This window comes from Schistocerca gregaria, chromosome 1, assembly GCF_023897955.1.
Source record: "Schistocerca gregaria isolate iqSchGreg1 chromosome 1, iqSchGreg1.2, whole genome shotgun sequence".
NCBI classification, from domain to species: Eukaryota; Metazoa; Arthropoda; class Insecta; order Orthoptera; family Acrididae; genus Schistocerca; species Schistocerca gregaria.
The window spans coordinates 300,275,703-300,288,375 of record NC_064920.1 but is presented as its reverse complement, the minus strand read 5'-3'; the positions used below and the strand labels follow the sequence as shown (position 1 = coordinate 300,288,375).

General features: G+C 41.6%; 1 protein-coding gene across 1 annotated transcript in view; it reads right to left on the bottom strand.

Annotated features, from left to right (window-relative positions):
• LOC126341885 (regulator of G-protein signaling 11) overlaps positions 1-12,673 on the bottom strand; it is a 1,532,239-nt gene that overhangs the window by 183,475 nt on the left and 1,336,091 nt on the right. Inside the window, exon 6 of the mRNA XM_050001809.1 lies at positions 11,770-11,879. Within this exon, the coding sequence (XP_049857766.1) occupies positions 11,770-11,879 (110 nt within the window). The remainder of the gene's footprint in view (positions 1-11,769; positions 11,880-12,673) is intronic.

Below are 12,673 nucleotides of genomic sequence, written 5' to 3'. Positions count from 1 at the left end.
GTGAAATTTTATGATAACGCAGTAGGGAAATACGAGTAAGTGACAAGCTTTGGGATTGTCGACACGAAGTTGTGTGTACGTGCTCTAGATGTTAATGGACGTCCCCAGCATCAAAGCTAGTCGCTAGCTGGATCACAGACGTTCACAACCTAAAATGTTACTGTTGTTAAGTGTTAAAAACGATCTTCCATTGTCTTTTCGTAGTTATGGCTCTAGTGAAGAATTGGTTTTCAGAGGAGTTGAGCTTTTGATCTGGAGTCGATTCAATAGGTTAGTTTATCATGCTAAGTCACTTAAATTGTTGCGAGAAAACAAGCTTCTTGTGGTCAAAGGATCACAATCCGCTCTATCTGTTGATCAGTTCCTACCAAAACTACTTTCCTGGCCACATTCCAGCTTGTAGTGGGACAAGAAGGTTCCTCAATAGCTTTCTTGGTCAGCGCAATGGATAAGTGGATCTGAACAGGTAAGTGTAGCTGTTAAATATTTTCTTGTTTGTGGACTGTAACGTGTTTGTTTATCCGGTGTCTAAAAACGATGTTTGTTTCCCTACGTTACATGAGCGACTCAGGAAGAATCGACGGCGACGCGGCAGTTTCCACCCACACAGTGAGCCGTAATAGTTTCTGGTCAATTTCACAATTCGCTCGACGGAAATGGGGAAGAAGATGATGGCTTGCACGTCGACTCCCGGCTGCGACGATTTTCGGAAAAAAGGAGAATTGTGTAAAGTAATTCTATATCATACCGTGAGTCAATATAATGAATACCACTAGTAATCATTACTTACGTTACGTGGATCACGTTGTACGAGGAGACTGACATAAAATTTTCACGAAGTGCGCAAAGTTTCTGTGAAAAGTTCTGATTTGTTTTAAAAGAAAAAAAAATAATGTCCTGAAATATTTGAATCTACTATGAGGTAAAAAGGTTTTACCCAACTGTGAAAAATGTATGGAAAAGTAAACGCAATTCGTTCGCGATACAGTTAGCAAGAGCAGCATTTTTAATATTTGTCGGAGTTCATTTATAGTGAAGTTAGGTCTTACTACTGTAGTTTATGACAACAGATTGCAGCGGAATATTAATTTGATTGACATTTCAATTTGGAAGCGACATCGTAAGTGGTAATGGAGAGATTACGTATGATGATTTTGATGTTTTTTGTAAACACGAACGAGTAACGTAAGACCCAAAGAGAGCGTAACCTTGCCTCACACTACCACCCCTCAATTCAGTTATGAAGGGAACCTCTGGCGAGCTTTGCGAACGAAAATGTTTGTGAAAATGGGTTATTAATTAGCTTAACGCAAATGGACTTTGACAACATGTAGAGCGAACGAAGATTAAAGCGGAGAAGCGTATGTATCGTGATGTGCTACAATAACACGAGACACATCTACTGTAATTACGAACGCGTATTGATTTTGCTAAACTCGCTGTCAAAGGTAAGCACAGGTTTGGAGGCAGCCGCAGCAACGAGAGATACACAGGTGAAAATACGACTGAAATTAACATCACCATACTAAGCTGGCACGTTTACATCTGCCCACACGGAAAATGCAAAAAACACCGAATATGTGAAATTTACATAATCATTTCTTCGGAGCGAGAGGGTTGGTTGGTTGAAACGGGGGCAGGGGACCAAAGAGCGAGGTCATCGGTCGCATCGGATTAGGGAAGAATGGGGAAGGAAGTCGGCTGTGCCCTTTCAAAGGAACCATCCCGGCATTTGCCTGAAGAAATTTAGTGAAATCACGGAAGTCAGGATGGCCGGCAGCGTGTTCGAACAGTCATCCTCCGGAATGCGAGTCCAATGCGCTACCACTGCGCCAGCTCGCTCGGTAGGAGCCAATGGACGGCAGCCTTGTGTCGGCTTGTACTGATATCGAAAGAGCACTGCAATGGGTCGCACGTAACTGCTCTCGACTTCTTCAGCACGAGCCACTACAGAAAATGTCGTACCGCAACGTTTCACATAAACTGTAATTGATTGTATTTTCGAAGTATGAGAAAATGCAGGTAAAGGAATCATTGATGGACAAAATCAGAGTGGTCAGTAGCTGATCTTTGAATCAACAATGACCCGAACGAACTGTGTAGATGTTTGAGAGGGAACAGCTTTTGATCGGTAGTATTTCCGGTCATTATCCGGTTTGAGGCAGCTCTCCAATGGCAGAATATTATCCAGTGAAACATTTTACTGTTTCTTTTTTCATGTTTGATGTGTTACAGATAGTTTGAATTAAGTGCTGAGAAAGACTCAATCGCAAAGTGACAGTGAAACGGAGCCTACTAAACTGTTCATTGGATAGTTGTAGAGTTGTTGCGTGACATCATTAATAGCAAATGAAGCCAGCGTTATTGCCAACTTAAAGAAAGCGCTGTTTCGATTATCGAGAAACTGCTGTAATACATTTGTCGTGATGAGTATTCTAAGACAGACAACGTTTGAAGTGGATGAGACTTGTTAGTGAAATTTTTATCAGATACGGCGAACAGAGTGGAGCTCGAAGGTAGTGAACGTACACTTTAAAAGAAAAACAAATTTGAACGCGCAATTCAGAATTAAAATATAAGTTTCACCTCTATCTTCTAGTTAGGCATAGTACTACGCAAAAATAAAAAAAATAAGAGTGTATTTCGGACCCCTTAGAAAAGAAGGGGCTATGAGACAGTCGTAATAACTATAAATGTCAGAGACACAAAAAGAGTGAATTATCATGTAAAGTCAGAGTAATTAGAAACTCATAATTAATTCTGAAATTACGAAAAATAATATAACACGCAGTCAGTCATAAATTAATGAACAACATTCGGTAAGGCAAAAGCAAACAGAGTTAATTAAATTTCTTTAGGATTTATAAATGAATCTTGTTAGCAAACAACCACAACTGGCGCGAGTTCTCTCTGACTCAGGAGGAATAACTTCGGTGAGTTTTTTCCATAGTTTGGTCATAAGGAAAGGGTTTATTCCGTAAATGTCTGCTTTTCATAATGCTCGGTCTTTACTACTTGAGAAGAAGATTTAGTTACTACTCAAATATGGTACTGTAAATAGAAAATCTTTTCGTTGGCGAAAATCGTTAGTGATTCACACTGGGCTGCGAGACGTTATTGGATAGCGATATGCCCATATACGGATGGCGATCGTATTTCATACACAAGGTAGAAAAGGTCACTGTCTTGGCAGAGATGTCATTTGTACTCAGATGATTCATGTGCAAAGGATTCAGACGTGATTATGGCAGCACGACTGAAATTAAAACACTTTGAACTCGGAATGGTTGTTGGAGATAGAGGCATGCGACATTTCTCTTGGAAAATAGTTAGGGAATTAAATGTTCCAGGATCTACAGTGTCAAGAGTGTACTGGGAATACCTGATTTCAGGCATTAACTCTCATCACGGACAGCGCAGGGAACTACGATCTTCGTTTAACGACCGAAGTCAGCAGCGTTTGTGAAGAATTGTCAGTGCTGAAAGCCAAGCAAGACTACGTGAAATAACAGCTGAAATCAATGTGGAACGTACGACGAACGTCTCCGGTAAGACAGTGTGGCGTCAATGGGCCATAGCAGCACACGACTGACGCGAGTGCCATTGCTGTCAGCACGACATCGCCTGCAGCGCCTCTCATGGGCTCGTGACCATATTGGTTGGACCCTAAACGACTGGAAAACCGTGGTCTGGTCAGATGAGTTCCGATTCCAGTTGGTATCAGCTGATGGTAGCGGTCGAGTGTGGTACAAGCCCCGCGGAGGCAACGGCACAGGTTGTTAACAAGGCACTGTGCAAAATAGTGGTGGTTCCATAACAGAGACCATTTGCAGCCATTCATGAACTTCATGTTCCGAAACAACGATGGATGATTTGTGGATGACATTGCGCCAAGTCACTGGGCATCAGTTGTTCGCGACTGGTTTTAGGAACATTCTGGACAGTTCGAGCGAATGATTTGACCACCCAGATCGACCGACAGGAATCCCATTGAACATTTATGAAACATAATCGAGAGGTCAGTTCGTGCACAAAATCCTGCACCGGCAACACCTTCGCAAGTATGGATGTCTACAGATACAGCACGGCTCAGAATTCCGGCAAGGGACTTCCAGCGACTTGTTGAGTCCATGCCAGGTCTATCTGCTGCACTGCACCGGGTAAAAGAAGAAGCGACGCAATATTTGGAGGCATCCCATGACTTTTGTCAGCTTAGTGTACAAGCCAGACATTAATATTAGCTTCCCGTGCTTACGATCGATAATAAGATTTTGACCGTGTGCAGCATCTGAACTTCTACAGCAAAGGAATCTTTTCTCTTTAAAGAGCTCTTTTATGCGTAAAATTATATGAATGGATATAAATAAGAACGATACCAACATTTACTTATAGTGACTAGCATGATTTAAACAGTGTTATGGTATGGTCGCTCAAGTTTTCTCGCCGTGACTGATTTATAGCTGAATCGTTGATTTATATTCTGCACAACAATCCAACGAGCAAACCAGCCGTCTTCTTCAGGTACTGCGAGTTCTACTATTATCTGTACTAGCTGCCTGGACTCCAACTGCACCCTTTGATGATCTTTTGTTTTACGGAGCACGCTCCGTGAAACAACTGCTCCCTGAACGTTTTCCAAGTCTGATGGACGTGATTGTAAGCGAGATTTTAATCAGTGGAGTGACGGGCCCCAATTGTTATTTAAGAAATTGGAATCTCCATCCTTGCTTATTAGGTTTTCTGACTTCTTTATTTCGATAAACTACTTAATTATATTGTCCCGGAAAATTTCCACCGTGATACTGGTCTCATGACAATTCATTTCATACTCGGCGGCGCATGATTTGCTTGCTTGTTCTAGACAGGTGCGTCGCTGATATTCCTTGCACCTCTCCACGACTGTTCTGATACTCTGCCCAACGTAGGACATGGCACATTCGCATGGAATGCGATACACAACCAGCTTCGGAGACTTCGATCGTCTTTAAAATTACAAGGAATACTTTTTATCTCAGTTGAAACGAGCGAAATACACTAGATGCCTTGTTTCCTTAGGAGTCTACCAATCTTTTCGGATATTGAGTCAATATAAGGCAGATAAGCTATTTTTGACTTATTTTCCTCGGTTTCAGTCTCAGCCTCTTTCTCTGACATTTTCGATTTTGGCTCTATCGACCATTCAATTTGAAGCTTTGAGCACCCATTCCTTCCGAACTCCAATCGTAGGTGTTCTAATTCTCTGTCGAAGCTGTCCTTGTCTAAAAGTGTCCGAGCTCTATGGGGCAGAGGCTTTAGTACAAAATTTCTTTGTGATGGATCGTGATGGCTCGAGTTATGGAGACAGTCAGTGGGTGCAGGTTTTCTATATACACTGTCATTCAGGGACCTGTCCGGAATTCTCTCAACTAACACATTGAGAAACGGTAGTTAGCCTTCTTTTTCCAGCTCCATGGTGACTTTTATTACGATGGATAGAGTTTAAACGTTCCAGGAATTCTCTACCACAGAGCTCGAACACTCCAGACTGAAACCGAGGAAGATAACACAAAAATCTCTTATATCTGCCTTATGCTGGCCCAAAAACCGGAAAGATCGGTAGACTCCTTCGGAAATATCGCATCTAGTGTATTTAGCTCGCTTCAACTAATATAAAAAGTATTGCCGGTAATGTTAAAGAAGGTCCAAGTCTCCGAAGCTGGGTGTGTATCGCATTCCATGCGAACGTGCCATGTCTTACGCTGCGAAGACTATCAGAACAGTCGAGGAAAGATGGAAGGAACATTAGTGACTCACTCATCAAAAACAAACAAGCAGATGAGCTGCGACGAGAACCGCCTCGAATGTGATCATGAAATGAAATAGGAAGAGCCACATGTCACGGTGACAACGCCACTGTTCTGGGACAGCATAATTAAATAGTTTATCGAAATAAAGGAGTCAGAAAACCTAATAAGCAAGGATGGAGATTCCAATTTTTTAAACAACAATTGGGGCCCGGCACTCGGTTTATTAAAATCTCGCTGAAAATCACATCCATGCGAATGTGCCATGTCCTACGTTGGGCAGACTATCAGAACAGTCGTGCAGAGGTGCAAGGAATATCAGCGACGCATCCGTCTAGAACAAACAAGCAAATCATCTGCCGCCGAGTACCGCCTAGAATGTAATCTTGAAATGAATTGTCACGAGACCAGGATCACAGTGGAAATTTTCCGGGACAATATAATTAAGTAGTTTATCGAAATAAAGAAGTCAGAAAACCTAATAAGCAAGGATGTAGATTCCAATTTTTTAAATAACAATTGGGGCCCGTCACTCCGTTGATTAAAATCTCGCTTACAATCACGTCCATCAGACTAGGAAAACGCTGACGGAGTTGTCGTTTCACGGAGCGTGTTTCGTAAAACAAAAGATCATCAAAGGGCGCAGTTGGAGTCCAGGCAGCTAGTACAAATATAGTAAATCTCGCAGCACTTGAAGACGGCTAAGTCGCTCGTCGGAATGTTGTGCAGAATATGGAAACAACAACTCGGCTGAACACCTGAAAACTCACTATTACTACTATTGTAGCATTCATGTGACTGTAATCTGGTTAATTTATTTTTGAAAAAGTCGTTTTTAGTTAATCTATTGTTAGCGTGATTAGAAGTCTTATCCACCACAAATTGGCTACAAATCCAAATAGATAATTTTATGTATTGCTCTCATGTGTAGAAAAAAACGTAGAGTAGCGCCATGGTATACTTTGGTCACTACAATCGGCACTCGCTGTCATACTTGAAACGCTCCCGATGCGAGCGTGAGCTAGAGATTTTAGTTCTGAATGGCCGAGGTTTCCAGGTGTTTGTTTGTTTTCGGTTATAAGAGATATTTTTTCTTTTTCCTAATAACCGTGTAAAAAAATCGGAATTTCGGTTAGCCATAGCAGAGGTGCTAATTTTTTTGTTATTAAATAAATCTTTTTTTTATCAATAACATAATTTTTATTCGTAAAATTTGCATTGCCTTGAAATAATGCGTTTCTTTAGCAAATGCGAAAAGCTGTCAGTTCTTTTTTTTAATAACAATACCGACAGAAACGAACAAGAAACACACGGCATAAGAAGTGAAGCAACATCGCTGAGACAGTAATGTTCTTGTCACCATGAGATATTAAATGGTATGCGTCACGTGCAGTGTGCAAGATGGTCCCTTCTGGTATACAGGGTAGTTTCTCGCTGTCGCCGCCGGACATCCGTTGTATATCAGAATTATACCGACCCTAGTCTGGAAGCGACGTAACAATGAAATTCAACGCTTCATCCCATTAGATGGGATAATAAAGAGACGAACGAAATTGTATTAGTGATAAGAAATTAAGAATTTTTTTTGAAACTGAGGTGGTCAAAATGTTTCAATCTTTGTTCGATTTACGTTCATTACTTGAAATAATTGTAATAAAAAACCGAAAATCGTTTGTTTCAGAAACCGATTGTTTTGAGCGTTTTTTTCAGTCGCGTTAGACTGGCGTGAAAAAAAAAAAAACAGATAAAACAGAAAACCGGTTGTTTCAGTGATAGCTGCCTTCGCTAGGGTGAAGATCGTCGACAGCAAACGAGATAATCCCAAGTGCGGTAAACGAAAGATGGAAATGGCCTGAGCAGCCTGTCTTTGAGGACTAGGCTACGGCCGAAAGTAAACTCCATATTATTTAGATGAGTAAGAAACGTTGGGTAAATTATGCAGTGTAGTTCTCATCTGCTGAACTCGATAGTTACGGCAAATGCCTTCAGTTAATCACGAAAATGGTAGTAAATGACGCAACAGTGATACGAAGATAGTTCAGCAGGGGAAATGAGCATTCAGATTGGATCTTTTGTGACAACTTTCTTTAGACACAGAGAAGAGCTGTTTTGAGCGGCAGGAATGACTGTTTGTCTATCTAATATGGAAGGAGAAGTGATTGAGCACAAGAGCGAAAAATCATAGGCTCTTAGTCATTTTGGAAGTGTAAATTTGCACGTTGATCTGTGGTTTCATGTTGTGATACTGTAGTAACCCTTTTGATAGTTAAGTTGACTGAATATATTTATCATTCAGTTGAAGAGCGTCTGTCTGTCCAGTTGTGGCGATTTTTCCTTGTGGCTGAAAGTACCCGACGCTTAGTTGATCGAAATCATCATCATCATCATTTCCTTGGGCCTTTGTTCCACTTCAACTCGGGGTCGGCCTTGTTACTATGGACTTGGCAATGTTGGTGTCAGAAGTTGGCGAGATGCGCTTCCTGTCGCCACCCAGGACATAATGAGTATACCCCAGCTGTCTGCATTTAGTGTAAGCCATCAAATAGTGCAAACGTTTTCAAACGTCTGCCAGTGGTGTAACTGAGGCGGGACGTGGGGACCATCCCGGTATTCACTTAGTGGGATGTGGAAAACCGCCTAAAAACCACATCCAGGCCCTCGTCGTTAATCCACAGGGCTGTTACGATCCGTGCCCGGCGCGTCTATCCGAGTCCAGGAAGCAGAGCATTAGCGCTCTCGGCTAACCTGGCGGGTGGTTAGCTAATCGAAATCATAAATGTAATTTTGTTTTCAAACGATACTGACATTTCTCTTTCAAAGAACCTAATACGAGTATCTGAATAGTTCTTGAAAGATTCCCTGTAACTGCATCGCAAAACTCGATTTCGTTGTACCACCAAACCATTTCTCAGATTAGACCTCATGTTACTTTCTGTTTGTCACCCTCAACCAATTTTCGTCGAATGACGGGGATATCTGTGCTTTGGATATTATAAAGAAGGGGAAACAAATTTCTGTTTTGGGGATAGATAATTAAAATGTGTAACCTTCGTGAGGCAAACGCAATGAAGTCAATAGAGAACAATTTGACAAACAAACGCTTACTTTTGAAAATAGGCATATGGTTTCAAACAAGCTTTCACTTCAAGCCCCTTAACTTGAGAACTGGGTCTGTGGAGATAAGAATGCAATGCCTTTACATGAGTTTCACTTTTCGCAGTAATTACATCATTTCGTTCAAATGGTTCAAATGGCTCTAAGCACTATGGGACTCAACTGCTGTGGTCATTAGTCCCCTAGAACTTAGAACTACTTAAACCTAACTAACCTAAGGACATCACACCCATCCATGCCCGAGGCAGTATTCGAACCTGCGACCGTAGCAGTCGCACGGTTTCGGACTGCGCGCCTAGAACCGCGACACCACCGCGGCCGGCATCATTTCATCTTCCAAAGTCGCTCACCATTCTTAATAAGCGGAAGGATAATTTGGATCACGCCTATGAAGAAGGATTTCTTCTCCATTCATATTGTAAAATGAAAAGGAGACCGTCATGCATCGTCAGTGTTCCTTTTAGGAATTTCCTACGCTCATATCTGAAGCTGTCATCAGTCTGTTGTAAATAGTCGTCATGATGGGAATGGAATGATGTTCTCGTTGCTGTAAAGCTTAACGTGTGGTTTGACAGCCATATCCTTCATTATCAATTTATCAACGTAGCTAGTGAGGCTTTATCGAATGACCTATCTGTGATTCAATGGGTACAATTAAGCGCTTAACACACAGTATGTAAACTGTATAAGCTGCCAAAAAAATGCTGTTAGTGGAACACAAGTAATTGATTTAAAATATCTAGTAACATGTTAGTCCGTTTCCTTCGATTGTCCCAGAAGAAAACAGTTAATCTGAGCCAATATTTTTGGAAATGTAGATTCTAGACAGTGGAGGCGGCTTAGACGTGACTTGTGTAAACATTATGCCAAGTACACAAGAAGATTTCAGTACCAAGTATTAAAACATTACGGGGTGCGTGTTCCGCATTCTCTACCAAAACAGTTAAGATTTACGTAAGCTATCGGTTCGTGTTATTTGTCGCGGTGTGTATTGACATCCTGAACGTGAAACGCAAACACACAGACAATTACGGCCTGCGTGATTGAGCCATTGTAATACGTCGATCGTCGACAGCCGTCGAATTATATGTGGAGAGGTTATTACAACTCCGTTAAACGTTAGGATGGACGAGAGATTTACTATCGCTGAACTACGCAATATTCATTTAATTAATAGCGAGGCGAAATGTGTTGCCTGGGCAACTATACAAATTTATCGAGGACACTTCCCACAGCCAAGACTTACTGCACGATCGACATTTGTTGCAGTTTGCCAAAGATTCGTATCATCATAAATCTCTACTTTTATTAGATTACTTTGCAGTTAATTTGTAACATAGTGCGGTATTTATCTTCACCTTTTTACGTTTAATTCTGCATGCAAAACATATTGTCTGTTTTGATGTGTTGTCATTTTATTGTTAAATAAATAATGACAGAATACAACTTAGAAGTATGTGTTTAATGCGCCTAGGTTAAGAGGTACTGACTCTTTACTGCCCCGTGTAGAAGACAGAGGCTCATAACGCGAAGAACGTACATTGGAAGTCGAGGAACAAATTTTGTACCGCAACCACGTGGATCCTACCTAGAGTACTAGAAGTATCGCCAGCGAAGTGGTTGTATCGTACTCTGAAACAGGAGTGTCTGCGGTCTTACCACTTTCAACGCTTTGGAAGAGCGAGATTTCTTTCCACGACGAGAATTCCGAGTGTTAGAAAGTGCTGAACATGATTTTGTAAACGAAATATAAGTCATAGATATCCATAACATGCACGCTTGGAGTGTACACAGTCCGCGCCAAGTAGTAGCAATACATTTTCAGCGCCGAATTTTTGTAAATCCATGGAAGGGTATAATCAATGACTCCATTATTGAGCCTTAAGTTTTGCCTGCACGACTGACTAGTAACAATTAACGAACCTTTTTAGGAGAAAGATTGCCACCGACTTTATTAGAGGACACTCTGTTGGCATACCACGTTCTCCACGATGGCGCTCCATACCACATTGGTCACAGATTATGAAGATTTTTGAAGAGACGATTTCCAGGACGATGTATAAGACGTTTTGGACCATGCTGACGGCCAACTCGCAGTCGTGATTTAAATCAGCTGGAGTCTTACTTCTGGAGCCATGTGAAGGAACTTATTTGTGCTCAGCTAGTAGATAATTTGAAGGAAGCAGAGATTTTCGATGCTGACACTACCATAGAGGCAAATGTGTTTGTGTGTGAACTAGTGAGACGAAACTAGTGAAACCATGTACACGTCAGCTATCCTTATAGAAATACGACACTGTCCGTGATCGCGACAATGATCATAATTGCTCCTGTAGTTTTATTTACCGAATCTGCCTGGAAAAGACACAGTGATTTAAAGTTATTGTTATTATTATTATTATTATTATCACTGTAACAGAAAACACTGCACATGAGATCACTACGCTGGACCTGGTATTTTAAGACTAGTCGGATACTTCCAAAGCGCCTAGGACTGCTTGACACACCGAGGGACAATCCGCAAAAATCCAGAAAAGTAGCACTTCGTAGCTGGTAGGTGGATATTTTATCAACGCCAATAGTTTTCAAGTGTACACTAAGATCTTTTGGCTCTGTTACCGACGTGCCAAGAACTACCGAGGCCACTTTGCGTGATTCTTCCTATCTAACAGTTTTCCAGTTGTTTCCAGTCATTCACTTGGGATTGCAAAGATAATGACCCAAACTTTCTTTTTCTTCACGGTTGTGTCTGGCTTTATTGCTATTATAATTATTACGTCGTATCTATTTGCTACTAAAACTTCCAAGTTTTCAAGGTAAAGAATGAAAGTAGCTCGTTATGAAGAGAGCTAGAATAATGAGCACCACTTACCTGGAAACGATAGAGGGAGCTGTCGTCCTTTACAATCAAATTTTTGGAGTCGCTGACAGGGAAGTAGTATCCGTACTGGCAGAGTTGATTGGCTAAGTGGACCGCCTCAGCTGAAACAACACACCCTAGATTAGAACGGAGCTAAAATAAGTGAATGTAGCTCACAGCTAGCGCGGAGTTGCAGTTTGCAATCAGCGCGAGACGGCAATAGGAATAGGGTCGAAAGGACGATTTCAGTGTATTTGGTGCGGTGCCAAGAATATTATAGCTGCTTATTTAGGGCGGAGGCGAAATTTACGACTTCCGCCAGCTCTCATTTAGGCCCACATTGGATGCAGAGCGGTACGACTCTGGCGAAATGCAACAGCATGCGCGCAGCACCGGCTGCTCGCGGTATATTCGGCAGCTACGGCGTCAGGAAGCACTCTTAATCAGATTCTGGCGACACTAGTTTCCGTCTGAGCAAACTGACCAACCTATGAAATGCGCGAGTGGGAAGATGAATTAAGCTGCGATGTCGTATATAGAAAAGTGCAGTTATGTGAAGGTACAATTCAATATATAGTGGTACAGCTCGTCGCGCAACACAGTGCATCGAGAGACAGAGGTTGTAAAGTTTTCATATGTTTCCTGCCACTGTAAATATTTCACCTTTACTGCACTGGGACAAAGATGAATGAGCGCGCTGTATGAGTAGTAGCTAAAATCCTTGACTGTGTTCAATGCAATCTGTGGTGCGTTTGGCCGCTAGTCAATTTTGTTGCGCGGGGGCATTCTTATTACAGGCATAATAGCGAGCTGACGAATTTAACAGAGAGAGATCTGATATTTGTGAATCTATGAGAAATTATCTGAAGAATTTTATTACGGAGATGAAAACTTGTTCTTAATGACATTTTCTTGA